The sequence below is a fragment of the Gigantopelta aegis genome, chromosome 14 (assembly GCF_016097555.1).
Source record: "Gigantopelta aegis isolate Gae_Host chromosome 14, Gae_host_genome, whole genome shotgun sequence".
In the NCBI taxonomy this organism is placed as follows: Eukaryota; Metazoa; Mollusca; class Gastropoda; order Neomphalida; family Peltospiridae; genus Gigantopelta; species Gigantopelta aegis.
This window is the reverse complement of record NC_054712.1, coordinates 20,510,327-20,533,658: the sequence shown is the minus strand read 5'-3', so window position 1 is coordinate 20,533,658 and position 23,332 is coordinate 20,510,327. Positions and strand designations below refer to the sequence as shown.

Below are 23,332 nucleotides of genomic sequence, written 5' to 3'. Positions count from 1 at the left end.
TGACATATACACATGTAGTCATTTTCGAGGAAACCCACTAAATGTTTTTTAATGCAGCAAGGGATCTTTTACATGCACTTTCCAACAAACAGGATAGCACATACCACCACCTTTGATATACCAGTCGTGGTACACTGGCTGAAACAAGAAACAGCCCAATGGTCCCACCAATGGGGATCGATTCCAAACCGACCGTGCATCTTTTATATGCACCATCCCACAGACAGCATAACACATACCAAGGCCTTTGATATACCAGTTGTGGTGCATTAGATGGAACAAGAAATAGCCAAATGGGCCCACCAACTGGATTAATCCCAAACCGAGCGCTTTACCACTGGGCTATGTTCTGCAATCCATACCACCAAATACCAAGGTATAATTCTGTTCCATTAATTAATGAAGACACCTAGTTAACCATGTTTTATTCACAGAAGATGGATTCTCCTACAGGAGTGGCAGTCCTCCTAAGGACGAGCACCTAATAGTGAATCATGGAATCAGTCACGACTTTGCCCAACATCCTTTCAACTCTGCCTTGTGCAGAACTACGATTTTGATAATGGAATATGGTTTTGTCATTCAGATTTGTTGGAAGTTTTCTTAAAGGAGAAGAGATTGTGTCTTAAAAACAAGGTTGCACCTGAAATGCATCTCACATAAGCTAGTGAATGCCCTTTGAGCACCATGAGTATTATGTTCTGGGGCCAATTTCACAGAACATCGTAAGTTTACACTTGTTTGGCAGAAAATTACATCAATACAAAACATAATGCATTTTAAGGACATTTAAAAAAAAAAAAAAAAATGAAATACACGTATGTTTTTCAAACTATAAAAGTTTATTTTGTTTAACAACACCACTAGAACACACTGATTACTTAATCATCGGCTATTGGATGTCAAACATTTGGTAATTCTGACCGGTAGTCATCAGAGGAAACCCGCTACATTTTTCCTAATGCAGCAAAGGATCTTTTATATGCATTTTCCCACAGACAGGAAAGCCCCAATCAGTTGAATGGATTTCAAACTATATTTGTTGTACTTGTGATTTAGTTTCTTTCCGATGCTCAGCCACTGGCCTTGCCAGAGACTGGACGTGGGATGGACGTGCCTGAACCTCTTGTGGATATAGGCACCCTAATAAAGTAACGGTAAAAGTGGTTTAGTAGCAGATTTACGTCTATGTGCAAAACTAAGCTTACAATGCTTTGTGAAATTGGGCCCTGTTTTGAGAACAAATGAAGACTCGTGGACAACCTGTAGCATGTTCAGGATGGTGGTGTCCATCTTCGATTTAGAATACATCTTACTGAATCAACCCTGACTATTATGAAAGTAGTGGGGGGGGGGGGGGGGGAGTGCAGGTTTATCAGGGCTTCTAGAATTTTTATAAAATCCACTAGCCATGTACTAGCCACAATTAAAAATTCACCAGCCCCACTTTACTTTAAGTTAATACAATTTTACTAAATAATAGTAATAATCAGATACAAAAAAAAACACTTAAAGAGGGAGATAGAGCTCAAAAACACTAACACTGGGGTATAGGGTGGGGGTAGGATATTCATATTTACAAAATAATAACTGCAACATTTGACCAATAGTAGTAACTCTTATTTACTAGCTCAACATTAAATATCACTAGCCATGGGAGTGGGAATACCATAATCTAGAAGCCCTGAGTTTATGGTTAATCTTTAAGAGAGGAGTTAAGCTTATCATATTACAGAAATATATAATTAAAGGGACATTCCTGAGTTATGGTGCACTGGTTGGAATATCGTTGATTAAATCTTAAAGGGACATTCCCGAGTTTGCTGCATTGTAAGATGTTTCCGACTAATAAAATATTTCTACGATTAAACTTACATATTAAATATACTTTCTTGTTTAAAATATCAGTGTCTGTATGTTCAATGTGTTTCTGGTCATCTTAATATCTGTAAGAAGCCCAAATTGGATTTTGTCTTCAATAATTTTGTATTGTACGAAAAAAAAATATTTTAGGAAATAAAATGAAATTTAACCTGGTACAAATATTAGAACAATCACAAACACATTTAATATACAGCTGCTAATATTTTATGCAGAAAAATATATTTAATATGTAATTACAATCATTAAAAAGTCTCTGTTAATTGATAACATCTTAAAAATTGCAGCAAACTCAGGAATATCCCTTTAAGAAAAGTGATATAGACAAATGAAAGTTTCATTGCAAAATAAATACCTCAGAAAACTGAAAATGGCAGCAATTTCTACAGCATTGTCAATTGCTGTGGTTTATAGCCAGGGTTTCTAAATCGATCAACAGTGTCCACTGGTGCTCTCCTTCCCGAACATGCTACAGTGTTTTGATTTGAAGCAGGTTATACCAAACACAACTACATGTATAGTCCTTCCCACGAGGAACGCCATTTTCTTACTATGGTATTTCCCACAAGGAACGCCATTTTCTTACTATGGTATTTCCCACAAGGAACGCCATTTTCTTACTATGGTATTTCCCACAAGGAACGCCATTTTCTTACTATGGTATTTCCCACAAGGAACGCCATTTTCTTACTATGGTATTTCCCACGAGGAACACCATTTTCTTACTATGGTATTTCCCACGAGGAACACCATTTTCTTACTATGGTATTTCCCACGAGGAACGTCATTTTCTTACTAAAGTATTTCCCACAGGGAACGCCTTTTTCTTACTATGATATTTCCCACAAGGAAGGCCATTTTCTTACTATGGTATTTACTACAAGTTATAAATTTACATCTAAGCCGAAATGTTCATGAAGGCTTGGAAAAAGTTGAAAAGTTTATATTGTTTAACAACACCACTAGAGCACAACTGATTAATTAATCATCAGCTATTTGATATCAAACATTTGGTAATTCTGACTCATAGTTATCAGACGAAACCCGCTACACTTTTCCATTAGCAGCAAAGGATCTTTTATATGCACTTTCCCATAGACAGGATAGCACATACCAAGGCCTTTGACCAAATGTGGTGCACTGGTTGGAATGAGAAATGGAAGGCTGGGAAGGACTATAGTTACAATCTGCTTGTTATTCAACATTATCCTAAGTATTGCTAGTTTTCACATCTTTTAAAGAAGCACTATCTTCCTCCTTGGTACGTTCTTTGTCGTTACTGGCACTCTCCCCTGAACCGTCGTGGTCCATTTTATCACTGGCCAGCTTGACAGTTTTTAACTTCTCCTCGCAACTTTCAGTTTTATCTGTACAACGCTGGTCCAGTTCTTCATCTTCTTGAACACCTTCTCTCCATGCTCCATCATTTGGTTCCTCATCTTCTGGACCAACCTCCTCGCTGTCTTTAGTTTCATCTTTACAACCCTTGTATTGGTCTTGTTGCATGCTTTCCCTGGATGCATCATCACACTTTGGACTGGCATTTCCTAAATTCTGATCTTTGGATTCATCTCTACGAAGCTGGTCCTTGTGGTGTTGGTGGTGATCTGGAAAGTCATCACTGGATGGGATGCTGTAGTCGACACTGTAATTAGCTGTGTAGTCGTCTTCAAAGAATGTTCCATCAGGTTCTGTAATGCTGTTCCCGTGTTTTCTTTCACCTGGAGGGGAGAAACACAGTTATGGAACATTATTTGTTAGAAAAAGAAAAGAACATTTAAAAGTTAATAGACTCTAGTTTTTGTGTAGACATCTTTTTAATGAACAGAAATACACTGGATTTACCCAAATTCTTTATCAAAGTGTCCAGACTTTGGTGACATGCAAGTTGTATGGGTAAAACTAATAAATGCTGTGGACTAAATTTTTAAACTAATGTGTGTTTGTGAAAATCCCAAAATTTATGCCCAACATTTTGGCAACCTCTAGGTGCCTTCATCAGAGGATCTTGTTCCAGCCAGTGCACCACGACTGGTATATCAAAGGCTGTGGTATGTACTACCCTGTCTATGGGATGGTGCATATAAAAGATCCCTTGCTGCTATCAAAAAGAGTAGTTCATGAAGTGGCGATAGCGGGATTCATCTCTCAATATCCGTGTTGCCCATAACCATATGTCTGACGCCATATAACCGTATATAAAATGTGTTGAGTGTGTCGTTAAATAAAACATTTCCTTCCTTCCTTCATCAGGGGATTTCAGTTGTCTGTTATCTACATGTATGTAATATCCATCTTTATTAAAGAAATAGCCATTTGATTATAATGAACCGCTATTCCTGTGTAAACATTAATATTAACTTGGGCTACAGCTGGGATGAAAGTGATGAAATAAATCTTTCATTTAATGACACACTCAACACATTTGATTTACGGTTATATGGTGTCGGTGAAAGTGACGAAGTTGTTAATAATTTTTTTATTTTGTATAAGCAAGGACATCCAACCCCTGCAATTGCCCATGGCAGTCGGCAATGCTGTGTAGTTTTTAATTCTCCAAAGCATTTTTTGCCTTGGACTATATTCAGGGTTTTTTTTCAATGGCAGTTTTTTTGCCATAGACATTTTCTTAATTGTAGGGGTTGGGACATCAACTTCAGCTAAAAACTGTGTGTGTGGGCAATACTGTCAAAGCATTTAGTCAACATGTAGACATAAACTTTTAAACTTTGATTAGAATTTATTACATCTTTAAAGCAACAGACACTAGTTTTTAAACACTGTAGGCATATGCTTTCCTTTTAAAGCCGTTTTTTAAATCAGTCGTTACTAAAATGTTATTATTTAGATTATCCAATTCTGTACATCCAAAATGTTTCTGTTCATCCTGGTGTTTTTAATATGATCACAAAATGCATGTTTTGTATTTTTAAAAACGCACATGCATCTGAGAAGTAACAGTTATGAAGTTGAGTTTTAGTCTATTTTTAAGGGTATTTCACTGTATGACTCTTGTTCCACTCTGTTTTAACTTTATCCAAAAATGTTGAAGGTTTGTAGATTAACAAAACTTAGTGTTCATATTCACAGACTAAAACTAGGGTCTGAGCCTTTAAGACTAGACTAAACTTATGTAAGAACAGATTCAGGACCAGTGGCATACCTAGGGTATGGCAGGTATGGCACGTGTCCTGGGTGCCACATGAAAGGGGGAGGGGGCACGCCACTGAGCAGTTTCTATTAAAGTCGGACAAACCATCCTTGGAGAGTGAAAAAAATAAATTTCTTCAGATGTATGATCTGTCTTTGATTATCATAATTATTAGTCTAAATAATAAATCAGAATAATAAATAATTTTTTTCAATCGTTAAATGTCAAAGTAGTTTTCGTGACAATCAGTTTGAAATTGATAATTGTAAGTTAATTTTTATTTTTAAAAGATGGGTGTCAGATGTTTGGAAAAGGGGCTCAATTTCAGTGCTTGTCAAAGGCGCTATCTTCCGTAGACACGCCATTGTTCAGGACAGCTGTGATTCACCTGGAATGTCTTGTGAGCTGTCCACCTCGGTAGAATCGAGAAACTTGAGAACACTGCCACTGGTATCTGGGTCTATGGAGATGTCGGTGAGACTGCTAACATGTGGCATCGGGATGTTGGCCACAGACAACCCTGGACAAAAGAATGTCAAAATATTTTATACATGTAAGTCTATTAAGTAATTTTCTTTTCTTCTATCCTACTGCCCCCTTTTTTCTTTGTCTCCCTTGACGTCCATCTCATTCTTTCCCGATCTGGCAGCTCCTCCTGTCTTTCAGCTTCTTTTACTGTCCACATCCACATCCCAGTCCTTGTTTCTCCAAACATGATAGGTGCTTGTCTATCGTGGCTATCCATGCCATTTCGAAAACCAAATACTGATTGTATACTTCCGGCTGAATATTCATTACTCAGTACTGGTTGTGTGAACAGATATAACTAAGCAAAAAAGACTGAGTAACCATTAACTTTTTTATTTTTTTATTTTTTATTATTATTATTATTAAATTTTTTTTAATATGATCACTCTTAACACTACAGCAGGCACATTTAAATTTGTTTAAAAATAAATTAAAAAATAAAGTTTTATTAAATTTTTATGTGTTTTTTTAATGTTTTGTTTGGGATTCATCATCATATGAGGACTACATGTAATATCTCAAGAAGACAATAGCAACAAGCATTTTGAGAGTATACTGCTAAAGCAATACACAGCCCCTACCTGACTCAACAAGTTTTTGTATCTCCTAAATTCAAGGGACAAACATCTTGAAAAGTGGGTAAATCACAAGGCTTCTAGAATTTTTATAAAACCCACTAGGCATGGGATCAGTGATTTTAAAAATTCACTAGCCCTACTTTACTTTAAGTTAATATTTTTTTTACTAAATAATAGTAATAATCAGATGTGTCACATAAACAGGGAGATGGGGTGGGGAAAGGATATTCATATTTATAAAATAAGACTCGACTGCACATTTGACCCCAAAAAAAATCACTTGCCGTCTGGCATGGCAATAGTAGTTGTTTACTAGCCCAACATTGAATATCAATAGCCATGGGAGTTGGGCTATCATAATTTAGAAGCCCTGATTTAATCACAATGAAAGTTAAACTTGATCAGTAACAGTACAAAATTTCACCTCAATATTTTCATGTATTGCAAAACAAGTCTGGAAGTTCAAGGGCCATAACTCTTTCAAAAATGGGTAAATTACCATGAAAGTAAAAATTCATCTGTAGCAGTACATGATACAGCTATATACAACATTCCAGTTCAATATCTCAAGGCCTTTTAAAAAGAAGTCTGGAAAACCAATTTTCACACTGCCAAAGTTCAAGGGCCATAACTCCACCAAAAATGGGTAAATCACCATGAAAGTCATACTTGATCTGTAACAGTACATGATAAAGCTATACACAAAATTTCAGGTTAATATCTCAAGGCATTCTGGAAAAAAGTCAGCAAAACAAATTTACATATCTCCTAAGTTCAAGGGCCATAACTCTGTCAAAAATGGGTAAATTGCCATGACAGTCCAACTTATTCTGTAACAGTACGTGACAAAGCTATACACAAAATTTCAGCTCAATATCTCAAAGAACATCTGGAAAACATGTGGGAGAGATGGACAGACTGACAGATGGGCAGAAGGACGAAGATGAAACCAATAGTCCCCTCCAGTTGGACCGGTAGGGGACTAATAAATAATATGATAAAGACTAAAACCACATGTACGGGTATATCTCGTATGTCTCTTACCCAGCTGATATCTGTCAATGAAATGACAGCAAGGGCTCATTAAGGACAGTACTGTATGAACTTTGACCCAGATGTAAACTACATGTGTACATGTATGTAATGAGACCGTATTATATATTGATATTTTCATACCTGGAATGTCTTGAGAGTTTTCTGCCTCGGTCGACTCGAGAAACTTGTCAAGGTCATGGTCGTCTTGGTCCAGAGTGATCTCGCTAAGACTGCTCACTTTAGGCAGTAGAATGTTGGTCATGGTCAATTCTGTAAAATAAAGGAAAGGAATGTGTGTTTAATAACACCCCTGCACTATTGCTTATTACCTGTAGGTGTCTAGTGAAGGAAACCAGCTGCTGTGCCACTGAAGTCACTTTTACCAAACAGTTAAATTTAAGAATTTGTTACTTACAGTAAAGTTTGTTTTATTTAACGATGCCACTAGAGCACATTGATTTTTTATCTTATCATCGGCTATTGGACGTCAAACATATGGTCATTCTGACACTGGTTTTTTTTAGAGGAAACCCGCTGTCGCCACATAGCTACTCTTTTACGACAGGCAGCAAGGGATCTTTTATTTACACTTCCCACAGGCAGGATAGCACAAACCATGGCCTTTGTTGAACCAGTTATGGATCACTGGTCGGTGCAAGTGGTTTACACCTACCCACTGAGCCTTGCGGAGCTTGTTACTTACAGTAATTTTGGAAGGTTTTACCATTGACAAAATTTTAACATTTGGCAATTTTGAGCTTGCCTACAGCATTTTAAACCAGCAACCTTTGTAGCAAATGAATACAAAATTAAAAAACAAAAATTATCTCTTCAACATACCGTAACAATTTTTACCCAATAGCAAAAAAAAAAAAAAAACCCTGAAAAAACTAAAATCATTGGTGTTACTTTAATTTCGAGTCCTGGCAAAAGATCCATTATATGAAAAAACATTACAGACAGAAAAGTATATATATATATATATATACACTGATGTTTTGCATATATCAGTCATGGATGACTGGTTGGAATGTAAAGACCAGCCTTGGTGGTGTCGTGGTTAAGCCATCGGACATAAGGCTGGTGGGTACAGGGTTCGCAGCCCGGTACTGGCTCCCACCCAGAGCGAGTTTTAACGACTCAATGGGTAGGTGTAAGACCAGTAGACACTCTTGTCTCTCACTAACAATTAACAACTAACCCACTGTCCTGGACAGATAGCTGAGGTGTGTGCCCAGGACCGTGTGCTTGAACCTTAATTGGATATAAGCACGAAAATAAGTTGAAAGGAAATGGAATGTAAAACTTATAAAACAATTATTTTAATATTTGATTTTAATTCAAAATATATATAGTTAGATGATATTGAGATTAACATATTATCTCCTTTTCATGTCATGTGGTCTGCCTTTATTCATAAAAATTAGTTTACCAGGTCATATTGTTTATAATACCATTCTTTGATAATAAATAAAATATTAATCAAAGTTTGTTTTGTTTAACAACACCATTAGAGCACATTGATTTATTAATCATTGGCTATTGGATGTCAAACATTTCATAAGTTTAACATTTCGTCTTAGATAGGAAACCTGCCACATTTTTCCATCAACAGCAAGGTATTTTTATATGCACCACCCCACAGACAGAATAACACATACCACAGCCTTTGATATACCAATCATGGTTCACTGGCTAAAGTGAAAAATATTACACAATATTAAACGCAGGAAATATAAAATTCCTACTTTCAATACGTCCATGAGTCTGATAGTAGTTTATGTCTTGTGAGAAGGCCTCTGAGAAAACCTGTTCTCGCTCTTTCAATTTACTCAGTCGCTGACGCTCAATGGACTGCATCGTTTTAGTGTGTGCCTTGGATAACTGAGCTGAAATTATAGAGAGAATAGCTAGTTAATAACGTTGGATACCTGCTTTATCCTGTGAAGGTGAGAATGGGAAGAGCCTGGCAGAATTTCTCACTCAGCCTGAACAGGATAAAGCAGATATCCGACGTCATTAACTACATGTAGTTATTATCTTTATCCTGCAGACCATAAAAATTAATGGGAAAAGCTATTACATGTATTTCTGTTATTTCAGCCACATTGTATGATGACCTACAGGTCAAATGTGCGACTTTGTAATGTAGCTATGCATGTGATGTCACATAAGTGACGTCAAATGTCATATCCTGCTAGCAACAGGATGTGACTTTACTTTATCGGTCATCATATTCTGTCAACAGAAACGGTGGTTGCTGGATAAAAAACAATTTACATGCAGTGTGTTGAAGTAGCCGGTGGGTGAGAATATGCCCCACCCTCAATCACACCTCTTCCACCCCCATTACCTTTTCTATTTGCCTGCAGCCCCATAATGAGCAAATTAACATGATATATGGTTCCAACCCCATCGGTAGGAGAAATGTCACTTTTTACAGCTTTTGGTAATAATAGAGATATCTGAATGTGCACACTCATGTGCACAGAGTTACTAAAATATTACTCAAAAATTATGTAGAAAGAAAAGCCCCTTGAGTAGGGCTAGCTCTGGCACTCACCCAATTCGCCAATTTGCGAATTTCAAAAATAATTGACGAAATAATTTTATGTAAAAATTTATATTTTGTTACAATATTACTGGGTTTTTGCACTTTTTGACGTTTAATAGATAATTTGGCGAAATTTTCTGCTGATCCAGAGCTTGCCCTGCCCTTGAGTAACTGTTGCATAGCCACAAAACAGGATGGGCCGAACTTACAAAGCCTGTTTACATGTATGTCTTACATGCATATAAGTACGTGTACATACATCTACAATTACAAGGATTAAGCACCTGTGTTGAAGAAAAACAGGCTTCGTAAATTCATCCCCAATGTGTTTCACTTTAAAAAGGTAGTGTTCACCATTCCACTGATTGCATTCCATACCTTTGATTTTTTCCACTTCCTCGTTGCGCTGTCTCTTGTAGTTGGCCAGCTGTAAAACGTGACTCACTCGTTCACGCTGCATGAGCTCCTCTTCACACACATCTTCAAACCTCTCCAGAGCCGCTTCCAACATCTTACATCTTTCTTCTACGTAACCTGGCAATGTTATGTCATACTGGTGGTTTAGTTTATTTGAGGCATTGGCGGGGTTGGGGTGAGGGCAGGATATTCATATTTACAAAATAGACTTGACTGTCACATTTGACCAACACAAATTCACTAGCCGTTGGGCATGGCAACAGTAGTTATTTACTAGCCCAACACTGAATATCACTAGCCATGGGAGTGGGGCTACCATAATGTAGAAGCCCTGCAGTATTTAACACCAACAGATGAAAAATTACATTGGATTAACTAATGATGAAAACTGAAACAGGTTTCAAAGGGTTCGTGTGAGTATCTCATAACAGAACAAAGATAAAGTTGTTTTGTTTATATGTCACCCACAAAAATGTATCCTTCATGTTATAATAAAACCGTTTTACGAAGTAATAGAAGCATAGCGAAATACTTTTATGTTGTATAATGCCATTTCAGAGGCGGATATAGGCCCCCCCCCCCCCCCCTAAATTTTGCGAGTTATAATTTTATTATATATTAATTAATTAATTTTTTTTACGATCCCCCTTCAAACCTCCCCCAAGGTTCCCTTGGAATTCCGCCTCATGTTATTGGGGGCCCCCACTATATGAATTTTCTGGGTCTGCCACTGCAGTTAACAATAACCGTTGATAGCAGTAACCTGTACACGTTTATTACAACTGAAGATGTGTTTCTATTTTGCATAAGTAATTTATAAAAAGTTAAAGTTTGTTTTGCTTAACACCACAACTAAAGCACATTGATTTATTGAGCATCTGCTATATTGGATGTCAAACATTTGGTAATTTTAACATTTAGTCTTATGGAGGAAAGCTTGTACATTTTTCCATTAGTAGCAAGGGATCTTTTATATGCTCCATCCTACAGACATGATAGCACATACCACAGCCTTTGATATACCACTTACCGAGATCAATCCACTGACCACGCATCAGCCGAGCGCTTTACCACTGGGCTACTTCCCGCCCCTCTTGTGTGAGCATTTCATTAAAGAACAAATGCAGGAATCATTTTCAGGTAGAGCAAAAAAACTTCTTGTTTTTTAAGAATCCAAAGGATTTTCATCTATGGCTTAAAGATGCTATCAGAATATCATGGTGGCTTTCTTCCAAAACTATTTATAAACTTTTGCTTTGAAGTGTAAAAAATACATCTTCAACAAAATACCTAGACAAAAAAATTAAAACCAAATAATTTAATTTACTAGTAGAAAAATGTAATTGGAAAATAATTAATGGACAACCAATGAAATTGGGTGGGTTCAGCTGGACATGAGCACTCCATATTCTTTGTTCAAACTCAATCTAATTAAAATTAGCTCCACTATTACATGTGGATCTAACAGCAGCCCGTTGGAGTTCATGTCCAGTTGACCTTTCATTCGACCAATCAAAACCTTACTTGCAAAATCATGCCAGTGATTTTAAAAGAATTTGAAAACATTTGGGATTATGCCGATGGTATACGAAATGATTCGGGTGAATTACGAAGTATGCCGGAAACTAATTTCAATATAAAATTTTATATAAATTTCGTTTCAAGACGGGAAAAAACCCCTGTGATAGTATAGCCATAAAATCTGTTATACTAGTATACAATCCAGAGTTTATTACTGCACTTTTCCCCATTTTTTAATGTTGAAATAGACCAACAAGTTCACCTACTGCATAAATAGTCTCGCCTGATATTTTTAGAATTTGTATGCTCCCAAATAACGTTGTAAAAGGCATAGTCTAATTGGTTGATATTTAAATTGTTATTTATAGATGAAATGTTACCTGGACATGGGAGTCCACACAATGCTGTTAGATCTACTGGCAGACCAGTAGAGCAAATTTTAATCAGATTGGTTCAAACTATGTTGTTTTTAAAAGGTCTGATTAATGCATACTTATTTTGACGGAAAAGAATAATTTTCCTTCTGAATTCATACATGGTTTTTCTTGTACAGGCTCTTTATGTGATGGATATTTAGTCAAGAGTCACCAGTTGAAACTTGGTGAAATATTCTATCTGTAATTTCGCAAGGGGTGGGATGTAGCTCAGTGGTACAGCACTCGCTATCTATGCGGTCGGTCTGGGATCAATCCCTGTCGGTGGGCCCATTGAGCTATTTCTCTTATCAGCCAGTGCACCACGACTGGTATATCAAAGGGTGTGGTATGTGCTATCCTGTCTGTGGGATAGTGCACATAAAAAAAATTCCCTTGCTGCAAATCGAAAAGAGTAGCCCATGAAGTGGCGACAGCGGGTTTCCTCTCTCAATATCGGTGTATCCCTAACCATATGTCCGATGCCATATAACTGTATATAAAATGTGTTGAGTGCGTCGTTAAATAAAACATTTGCTTCCTGTAATTTCCTAATACCTGTAACAGGGCTCACCCCATCCACTGCCAAATTAGCCTTTTGCTAATTTTCATATAAAGTGGCTTCAACATTTAGGCTTTGGGTAGTCAAATGTTTTTTTAAATTAGCCACTTTTGAATAATTTTCAAGGAAATATTCTACATATCTGAACATTGGCTAAAACAAAATCAGTTCAAGTGTGAGCCCTGTGTAAACATGTGACTGATAGCATATAGTTATAGTAAAGTGACTAACCCAGAGTGTTAGTTAGTTGAGAGATCATACTAAGAACACTGGGTAATTCTTTAACCTCTGTCTCCAAACGACCCATCGTTTCTAACTGACGATCCCACCTCACGAAGAGAAGACCAATTTGACAGTCCACGTTCTGGAAAACAGAAAACAGTACTGAGTATAAATTGAGTTTTGTACTTAAAGTTTGTTTTGTTTAACTAGATCACATTGATTTATTAATTATCGGCTACTGGATGTCTAACATTTAGTAATTTCGATATAGTCTTAGAAAGGAAAGCTGCTAAATTTTTCCATCAGTAGCAAGGGATCTTTTATATGGAACATCCCACAGACAAGACAGCACATACCACAGCCTTTGATATACCAGTCATGATGCACTGGCTGGAAAGAGTAAGGGATCGATTACAGACTGACGGTGCATCAGCGAGTGCTTTACCACTAGGCTACATCCAGTCCCCAACTTTCGTACCTTAAGCTCGAAACAAATAGTAAATTTTATCAACTATAGACAATGTATTTATCAAACGACTTACAATTACTGAAGATGTGATATGTTATTTTCTCCAATCATAATTCTGTTTAGCCATAACATTAAAGCTTTATTCTAATAATTTTTTAATATAATGAATAAAAAACAAAGAGTATTTAAAAAAAAATTTGTTAATGACACCACTAGAGCACATAGATTAATTAAACATCGGCTACTGGATGTCACACATTTGGTAATACTGACATGTAGTTATCAGAGGAAACCTGCTACATTTTTCGTAATGCAGCAAGGGATCTTTTGTATGCACTTTCACACAAACAGAAAAGCACATACCACGGCCTTTGACCAGTTGTGGTGCATTGGTTGGAATGAGAAAAAAAAATCCAATCAGTTGAACAGATCACTGAGGTGGTTCGATCCTACGACGCAAGCACCTCAGGCGAGCGCTCAGCAACTAAGAGTAAAGTGCAAAGGACATTTGACGAACCAAGGGTTCCTGGATTAGATGCTGATTACACCTGTGTTGATCTCTTCATTAAGGTTAATTACAATTTAGAAAACAGGCTATGAGTTGCCAGTTGGGTTTTTTGTTACTGCTACAGTAATAACTGCTTAATTTGGCTATGACAGAATAATCACAGGGCTCGAACGTAAGAATTTGTCTCCCACGGCAATTTAAAAAAAAACTACCATGGGTGAAACAGTCCACCGACGGCAATTTTGAGCCCGTCTATGGCAATTTTTTTAAAAGTGACATTTGCAGCAAATAAACCTGACTGAAAGGCTATCTTGCTATATGTAGACATCTTTTAAATGTGCAAATGTTAAATATTGGCAGATAATGCACACCAGGTGTATACATTTCGCCATTGTTGAGGAGCTTTATCGACGGCACAAAAGTGCCATTGGTGATGCTCTCTACCTACGGCCATTTATATCTCAACGATGGCAATTGCCGTCGGTGTCACCATTAAGATTGAGCCCTGTAATCATGTTATTAGCATCATTCCATACATGTACCTCTGCTTTTTGTGCATTCTCAACTGTATTATCTTGTAGCTCCTTCCAGGTATTTTGATATCTGAAAATTACAATGAAAACATAATCAATGAATACAGTGTCTATGAAGGAGTTAAATAATACATTTTTTTTATTGTGATTCAGAATACATTTATACAAGTTACATGTAAATTATTTTGAATGATTTACAATTTGTGCAATTTTCCCCTTCTACCTACAGCTTTATTTATGTATGCAGAGTATCTAATGAAAACTACGGAGAATAATGTCATGTATAAATAATGATGTTAACTTTGGTCAGAGTAGGTCGTTTGTAAAATGTTTTCCAGTGCTTAAAGCAAAAGGAAAAGTAGTAATAATGCTTTCTACTTGTTACTGGAAATACATTAGTGTTTTCCCTAGCTTGTTTTAGCATGGTGCAGCACCATGTTTCAATAGTCTAGCACCATCTTGCCTTAACCTGTGCCATGCTGCACTGAGATTAAAAAAAACTTTTTCAATAATTAATTCTAAAATTGCTTTGATTGAAACAAATATCTCTGTTATATATTTTGCCATTCATTTATTAAAGCAAGAACATTAATTACATTTATGTTTATTTCAAAAAAAAATTGTTGTCTTTAATGCAAAAAAAGTGTCCTGAAAATGGTGAAAATGCCCCCAAAGTGTTGTTTCTAGGGAAAACACTATCCATAGCATACAGTTGTAAAACAGATTCAAACTGTATACATGTAGCTCTTAACCAACACTTTGATAATAAAGTTAACCTGTAAGTAACAAATACAGTACATGGTTCTCAGACCTCTGATAATTGGACATTTTCGTAAACCATTTATGGGTTACGTAATGACAAATTCAGGTAACCCATTTTGTTTTTACATAACCAGTCATGTCCATGAAAAATGGGTTAGCAAAACTATACTTATACAGGGATCTCACTGACCCTCGAAAAGTGTCTTTTGAAGCATGGAACTTGGACAGGACTCTTATTTTTTTAGTTTTAACTTAAAATCCTATTATGGAACTCCCCAAATTTCACAAGAAAGCTCAAATGACCCCCAGTGGAGACAGTCCAGTGAGAACCCTGCTTACACGAGCGACGCACAAACAAAATTATCACTCTTGCAATTTTCAGAGGCCAGGGCCCATAGTTATAAAACTTTCAGAGTCCAGACTCAATCTCTAATGACGTCACATATATATAGTTTGTATGGTGTTGCCATGACGCTCATGTCTCAGTCTCTATCAGAGTCTCGAGTCTAGACTATAAAACTTTCAGAGTCCAGACTCAATCTCTAATGACGTCACATATATATAATTTGTATGGTGTTGCCATGACGCTCATGTCTCAGTCTCTATTAGAGTCTCGAGTCTAGACTATAAAACTTTCAGAGTCCAGACTCAATCTCTAATGACGTCACATATATATAATTTGTATGGTGTTGCCATGACGCTCATGTCTCAGTCTCTATTAGAGTCTCGAGTCTAGACTATAAAACTTTCAGAGTCCAGACTCAATCTCTAATGACGTCACATATATATAGTTTGTATGGTGTTGCCATGACGCTCATGTCTCAGTCTCTATCAGAGTCTTGAGTCTAGACTATAAAAGTTTTATAGCACCAGGTCTGGTTCTATAATTACTATAACACCAAATATATACAGGTTTTTTTTTTTTACAGAATGAAGGTTCAAGCTAGTACTTATTCAACAGATCAGCTCCTGCATCAAGGTTAACTCCATCTGTGTGAAGTTGTCGCAACATGCCATGACGAGGTTGGGAATCCAACGATGTCAAAGCTTTCAGTCTGCAAAACAAATAAGGTCCAGGTGGTGTATTATGGGTACCAGTAGATGTAGCTCGAGACCCCTCTAGCCCTCCCCTTATTGATATGCTGTATGAGAGGGCTTGAGGGGACTGTGTGTAATACTTTGGCAATCATCAACGACCAAATGGTAGCCAACTATTGTGTCTAAAATACAACATTTTTTCCCAAATCCATTGTCACAGAACTTTAGTTTGATCATTCTCGAGTCCAGTCATGACATTAAACTTTCGTGTTGTTAACCAGTACCAATACCACACGAAAAAACCTGACCCCCGTATGCAAAATGAACCTGTGCTGTACTCTCTTGTGGTGACGTAGAACAAAGTATACATGTGCCTACATGACACATTGGTACTGGTTAACAACATGAAAGCACTGTGGTATTAGATTTAGGATTTTTTTTTTTTAGAGACAGTAACTGGCGACCATTTGGTTGTCGACGATTGTCAGAGTATAACACACAGTCCCCTCTAGCCCTCCGCTACAACATATCAATAAGGGGAGGGCTAGAGGGGACTCAAGCTACAGTCGATGTATCAGTTGTTGTTTACCAAGTGCTGCCTGTTACATTGTGTAATTTCAAGCCCTGGCATAAGATATAAAAAGTAAAAGGTTAGAGGGTACTCGAGCTACAATATTGTTTGATTATTATGATTAAATATTAAATTATAAAACTTTAAGACTTGAGCCTGATCAAGTTATCATCATCATTAGGCCAAGAGAATGAAAGTTATAGATTTGCGTCGGAACAATTTTAAAAACACATGAGGCTTTTTTTCATTTTTCATTATTTTATTGATCTATTATTTCCATAGTAGATTCAAGTCCAAATGAGGTCTTTGACATGTTTGAAGGTGGAATATAAACTATTGACCATTACCATTACCAATATTTATTTACAAGCTTATATACCAATAGGGTTTCAAGCATGTCTGTCCCGGGCCCGGTCTCTGGATAGCCAGTGATCTGGTCCGGGACAGAAATATATGGGGCAATTTTGAATCTTAAAGCCAAAATAAATAAATGTGCTACAGTGAAACTCCTCTATTAAGACCACCTGTGGGACTTATGAAAAATGGTCTTAATAGTGGGGTATTACCGAATTACTAACATTTAGAAGGTTTTTAAAATTTTAATTGTGTTGTGTATAAAGTGATAAAAAAAAAAAAAAAAAAAAAAAATGTACTACAAATATTTATTTGAATTACATAATATATTTGTCAACATGAAATGAACCGTACAATATAACTGAGCACTAAGAAAATGAAAATGAAAAATGTACATGTATATAAAGTCAATCAGTATGCATGTGTGAACTCTGGATCTTAGTTGAAAAACGTGTCTATTGTTGACTGCTTAGATGAACACTTGACATGAACAGCCCGAGTTTCAAGTTCCTCTTGTGCTTTCTGCATCAATTCTGGGACACCATCAATCTCTTTTGTCAAACAGAACATACTAATCTCTCTTAGCCACTTAAGCGCATCTTGGTGGCTGGTAATCATGCTACCCTCAGTTTTGTCGTCATCGTCGCTGACATTTACAGATGGTTCCACATTTTCCTCACTTTCCTTTCCATTGATTATGTGCACCAGTGTATCCTCCCAGTCTTCTTCTAAATTATCAAGAAGAAGTAAAACCTTACGTTTTGATAGTCTCATGCGTTTATCAAAGTCCTTTATCCATTCTGTGAACAGGAATCCTGTCATCCAGGCTTTCTTGTTCGATTTCCATGTCACTTGAAGACGGGGAACGTTTATGTTCCAAAAACAGCATGGTTTAGCTGCCTTTCCAATCACAAGTGGCTTGTCGAAGTGACCTTCCATATTTACACACAAGGCTACAGTTATTCGATCTTTGTTTTTTTTGCCACCTTTGCATTCTTCACCCCGTACTCGTAATGTTTTGTCAGATAGAGCCCGATAAAACAGTCCAGTCTCGTCCATGTTATAAATGTCACACGAAGCATAAACCAAAACAATGTCAGGCAACGCTTGCACTTTGTCCACTGATTATTCCAAAGGCTATATTATGTCGTTGCCTGAATCTGTTTAACCAGCCATTTGAAGCCTTAAACTCACTTTTTGCAATTCCAAGTTCAGTTGCATATTTCAAAGCTTTCATTTTTAACATGGGGCCTGAAATCGGTACATCTTGACCGCGCATGCGTTGAAACCATTCCCACATTAATGTATTCAGCTGTTCTACGGGAGAACGTACACATAAACGTTTTCGATCATTATCTTTATTTTTCTCGTAGCCATCCAAAATCTCTGCCTTTCTTTTCAATATTAACTGTACTTGCGTTTTTCCGATACCGAATTTCTCTGCAAGCGTGCGTTGACTTTTCCCTGGACTGTCATTTATTAAAGTAACTTTTTGTTTCAAAGTCAATTCACAGCGTGATTTACCCTTTTTGGGGGTTCCCATTTCAAACGTTGATATTACCTCTGCCGATATAATGGAAGAAATACGGCATTCGTAGTGTTTACCGTTTACCTCACTTCGACAGGGTCAAATAAATAAAAAACCACAACTCACTTTGTGGCCTCAGTCATTACACATCTCAATAACGGATAACAACACTTCTTTTGTTTCCTAGTGAATTAGTTGGTAAATTTATTCTATTGTGTCCTAATTATCATTAACACATTTTATTAGACTCGGTAGATTTAGGCTGTATCTTCGAACAACAGGTACATAAGCATTAAACACGTGTCATGCCGACTTCTGACCTGTATCGTTTCTTTCAACATCAAACCTGATTATAGCGACTTTCTGCTGGAATGGCTATTGCAATTTGTATAGACAGTTTATTGGTTACAATGCTATTTAATTGACGTGTGGCACGCCTGTTCTCGTAATCCGAATGAGTGTCGGCTCTAGAGTCTGATGACTGGCTTGCAGCCAATCAGCGCGTTACATCGCTTCATTAATATTAATCAGTTGACAATGTTTTCCGGAAACTGAAAGTTGGTTATGTGAACAGATTGCGATGGGCGGTTTTTCAACGACTTAAACGTGTATAGATCTCTCTTTAACAATTTTCAAAAGACAGAACATTGGTGTTTACTTTACTTCCTGTTACCTGTTCCAGTCTCGGCTAAAACAAAGCAAGCATTAAATTTAGATCAGTTATTGTTGAACAGCCTTGGGAATGAACAAATATGAGATATTGATATCGTAATTTGGTCGCACTGGCAGGGTCGAAATATACGCAAAATGACGATTGGGACTGACTTTACTGGTCGTAATCCGCAATAGCGGGGTGGTCTGAATACCGGGTAATTTTTACTATTAAATATGAAGGAAATATTCTGGTCTTCTAAAAAATGGTCTGTTTAGTGGGGTGGTCTTAGAATCGGGGTGATCGTTAGATGGGGTTTCACTGTATTAACAATTTGTGCGCAGTCCTAAAACTGTAAATTATGTCTACTTCATTCTACTTATAATTTTGGCGCATTTTAGATCGGGCTGTCTAAATTTAAACATAATACTTTTAACTTTAGCCCTTGCTGGGTGATGAGGGGGAGGTTGGTAGGGAAGGTTAGGGCTCCCATCACAGGAGTTATTTAGTAGCTGAAAAGAGGGGCAGCACTCATATCGGTAACCTTAGGGGAGGGGGTGGGGTGGCAGCCCCCTGGACATACCCAACTCTCCCTACGGCCGAAAACACCTATGCGTCCTAACCCCTAACTTCCGGTGGTATACCCCCCCCACCTCCACCCAAAATGCCCCCAGTCAGTCAAACCGCAGTGCCCTCCACTCATGGTGCTCCTCATAAAAGATTTGAATCCCAATCACATCGTTCGACACATCAAGAGTTCGGCAATTTTCGTCAATGTTTGGAATATACTGCTTCCTGGTTGAGGATTCGATGCTCTACTGGGCTATACTTCAGAATTTATGACGGAGATGGCAGTTTTGGCGCAAAGGACCTCGTAGACATTACCACTATTATTGACGATTTGGAACTTGAATTTGTGTGATGATCATCAAGTGCCTTTTTTATGCAAATAATGATTTTTTTTGTAAATAATGAAAATTTTGAGTGGTACCTTTCACGGCATGCAGGCGGTGGACGCAAATCTATAACTTTCATTCTCATGGCCTTAGGCTTATGAGTCAGCCTTATCATGTCAGATGATTTTATTCGCCTAATTTAGTAATTAGGCTTTAAGCTTACCCATCATACAAATCTTGCTGCACATTTTGAAATTTCCCCTTAACCTTCTCAAAAACATTCATTTTGCACAATTTTACTTCTGTTAAATCACACGGTATAACTTTGTAAATGTCAACAAATCAGGAAATATCAACAGAAACTTTTAACGCCATCTTGTTCCAAAACACATGACAACCACGTGACACAGTATTCTGTGTTTATTTTCTTCCATTAATCTCCGAGACCATGAACAGAGAACCCAACATTTTACAGATGCCATATTACAGATATAATATTACATAATTACGTATTACCGATAACAAATTATCGAGATGGTTTAAAGCTATTAATGCTGTTAAAAAAAAAAATAAAAAAAAATAAAAATATTTAGCTTTTTTTTGTTAGGGAGTGTGTGTGTTTTTGTGTATGGGTATAATTATTTTGTGGGGTTTGTGTTTGGGTTTTTTGTGTGTGGAGAGGGTAGGTGGGTTGCTTTTTTAATTAATTTTATTGATACCATCAGCAGAGAAACTGAAAGAATATACTTAGACTACATAATGTCTTGATTTCGATTTTAAAATAATGCTTTAATTCTTTTATTTAAATGAATTTATTTAAAGTTATTATTAGGCTATTCTTTCCTTCTTTTATAGAAAGAAATAATAAAATGCCCAACCCATCAACAAATCGCCTTCACCCCCTCCCAGTCACACAAATAAATAAATAAAAATAAACAACCAAACAAACAACCAACCAACCAACCAACCAAACCAAACAAAAATAAATAGGCAAAAACCAAACCAAACAAGTAGGCCTAGTATTAATACAAACTATTTTTAAACATTACGTATTTGATGCAAAATTATTAGACCCCTATAACAAAAAATAAATAAAAATAATAATAATGATAATAAATAACATAAAATCCCCCCAAATAAACCAACCATACACCCCCCCCCCCCCAAAACAAAAAAACCAAAAAAAAACCCCAACCCCAACAACAACAAACAAACAATAAACAAAACAACAGCAAAACTCCCCAAAACCCCCTTCCCCCAGCAAAAAAAACCCAAAACCCATCCAAAAAACAACAAAAAAAAACAGAAAAACACTCTTCAATAATAATTAACTGTGGATTATTATGCACACATTTTTGGGGGTCAGTTAAAAAACTCCTAAAAAACAACAAAAACAACATCTTTCAAACAATGTACCTTTTGTGTCTATACTATAGTTACATTTTAAGTTATGATAGTTACATCGTCATCCATAACTACGACCAGCGCTATTATAATGGTAATTATTGTTACTCTATTTATAGCCCGTCAAGGACACAAACGGTAGAAATGGTAGAAATTTTGAAAGTGTCTAAAACATCTAAAAATGCTGACCAATACTCCCATCCGCACCTTCATAGTAAAGATTCTAAAAATGATCATACGTGCCATAAATAAAGACAGCTCCACCACTAGGCCTACCACCGCTGCAACCCTATCAGGCCGGGTTGGTGTGTGTGTGGGGGGGGGGGGGGGGGGGGGGGGGGGGGGTGAATGGGGGTTGGGGTTGCTCCGAACACCTTAAAAGCTTTGCCCTCGTTATACCCAGGACAATGTGCTTGAACCGTAATAGGACATAAGTAGGCTACGAAAATAAATTGAAATGAAAATGAAAGGTTTATTTTTGTTTTGTTTTGTTTCGGGGTTTTTTTAAAGGGACATACCCTAGTTTTTAAACACCAAGGTATATTTTTGACTATTGTAGCCGTTTTTGATAATTGAAATCATACTTTACTTAGATTTTATGGTTTAGATTATCAATTTCAAGGTGTTTTTTGGTCATCCTGGTGTTTTAATATCACAAAATGCATTTCTCATATTTTTAAAAAAGCACGTGCGTCTGAGAAGTAACGGTTATGGAGTCGAGTGTTAGTCTATTTTTAGAGGGTATTTCACAATTTTAAAGTCACACACTCATGTTTTACTCAATTGTAAAGTTATCCAAATGTGTTACAGGTTTGTAGATCAACTAAACTTAGTGTTAATTTTCACATGTTGAAACTAGGGTCTGTCCCTTTAATATTCAACGCGCATCACACACTGCATGCATTCTGATATTTATAAGTAGCTATATTGCGACCGTGATACTATATAAAATATTCCAGTTTTGATAGTTGTATGAATGAGACATAATCCTCTTTTGTCACAGCTTTCGATCGAAGTATTTAAAAGTACCGAGCCGTGCACATTGTATGAAACATCTGCATAGTGCACATGCAGCTTACGTACTGGTTTCTTTGATTTGCCAATAATTTTCTTAAACACTGGCAAAATGAACTAATATTAAAGATACAGTTTCCCTTTCTTTCTCCTTCCTCCTCCATCATATTCTTCTTCTTCATTATCATCATCATCATCATCATCGTCATCTTCATCTTCATCTTCATCATCATCATCATCTGTCGTCGTCGTCGTCATTATCATCTTCATCGTCGTCGTCATCATCATCATCATCTTCTTCTTTTCCTTCATCATCATCGTCGTCGTCGTCATCATCATCAAAACCATCATCATCTTCTTCTTTTTCTTCATCATCATCGTCATCATCATCATTTTTTTCTTCTTTATCACCGTCATCTTCATCATCATCATTTACTTATTTTTCATCATCATCATCATCATCTTCATCATAATTATCATAATCAACAACAATAACAACATTTTCTTCTTTTTTTTCATAATCGTCATCTTCTTTTTCTTATTCATCGTCATCTTCATCATTTTCTTCTTCTTCATCATCATCATCATAATCATCATCATCTTCTTATTATTATTATTATTTGTTTTGATTCAATTTATAATTGATAATGCTTTAAATATGGAGTCCGATTGCGTTAATAATATCGGAGTTTGGACCATGTCTTGTTTGATGCATCACAGCAGATCAGTCAGTGTTGCTCC

General features: G+C 36.7%; 1 protein-coding gene across 1 annotated transcript; it reads right to left on the bottom strand.

Annotated features, from left to right (window-relative positions):
- Positions 1–2,937: 2,937 nt before the first annotated feature.
- LOC121388784 (dysbindin-A-like) lies at positions 2,938–20,537 on the bottom strand. The gene is made up of 9 exons (XM_041520281.1): positions 20,397–20,537; positions 16,085–16,189; positions 14,382–14,442; positions 12,872–13,004; positions 10,106–10,261; positions 8,922–9,062; positions 7,315–7,443; positions 5,421–5,552; positions 2,938–3,602 (listed from the first exon to the last, which is right to left on the bottom strand). The coding sequence occupies exons 1-9, from the start codon at positions 20,456–20,458 to the stop codon at positions 3,091–3,093; spliced, it is 1,431 nt and encodes a 476-aa protein (XP_041376215.1). The 5' UTR covers positions 20,459–20,537; the 3' UTR covers positions 2,938–3,090.
- Positions 20,538–23,332: the final 2,795 nt, after the last annotated feature.

What these genes read in the sequence shown, in the direction of transcription:
- LOC121388784 (XM_041520281.1), bottom strand. Translation starts at nt 20,458, where the DNA reads ATGAATGTTTTTGAGAAGGTTAAGGGGAAATTTCAAAATGTGCAGCAA. An exon ending in GACTCATGGACGTATTGAAA is followed by an intron (nt 7,444 to 8,921) that starts GTAGGAATTTTA and finishes TTTATTTTACAG; the next exon opens with AATTGACCATGACCAACATT. An exon ending in AAACTCTCAAGACATTCCAG is followed by an intron (nt 5,553 to 7,314) that starts GTATGAAAATAT and finishes TCTTTTGTCCAG; the next exon opens with GGTTGTCTGTGGCCAACATC.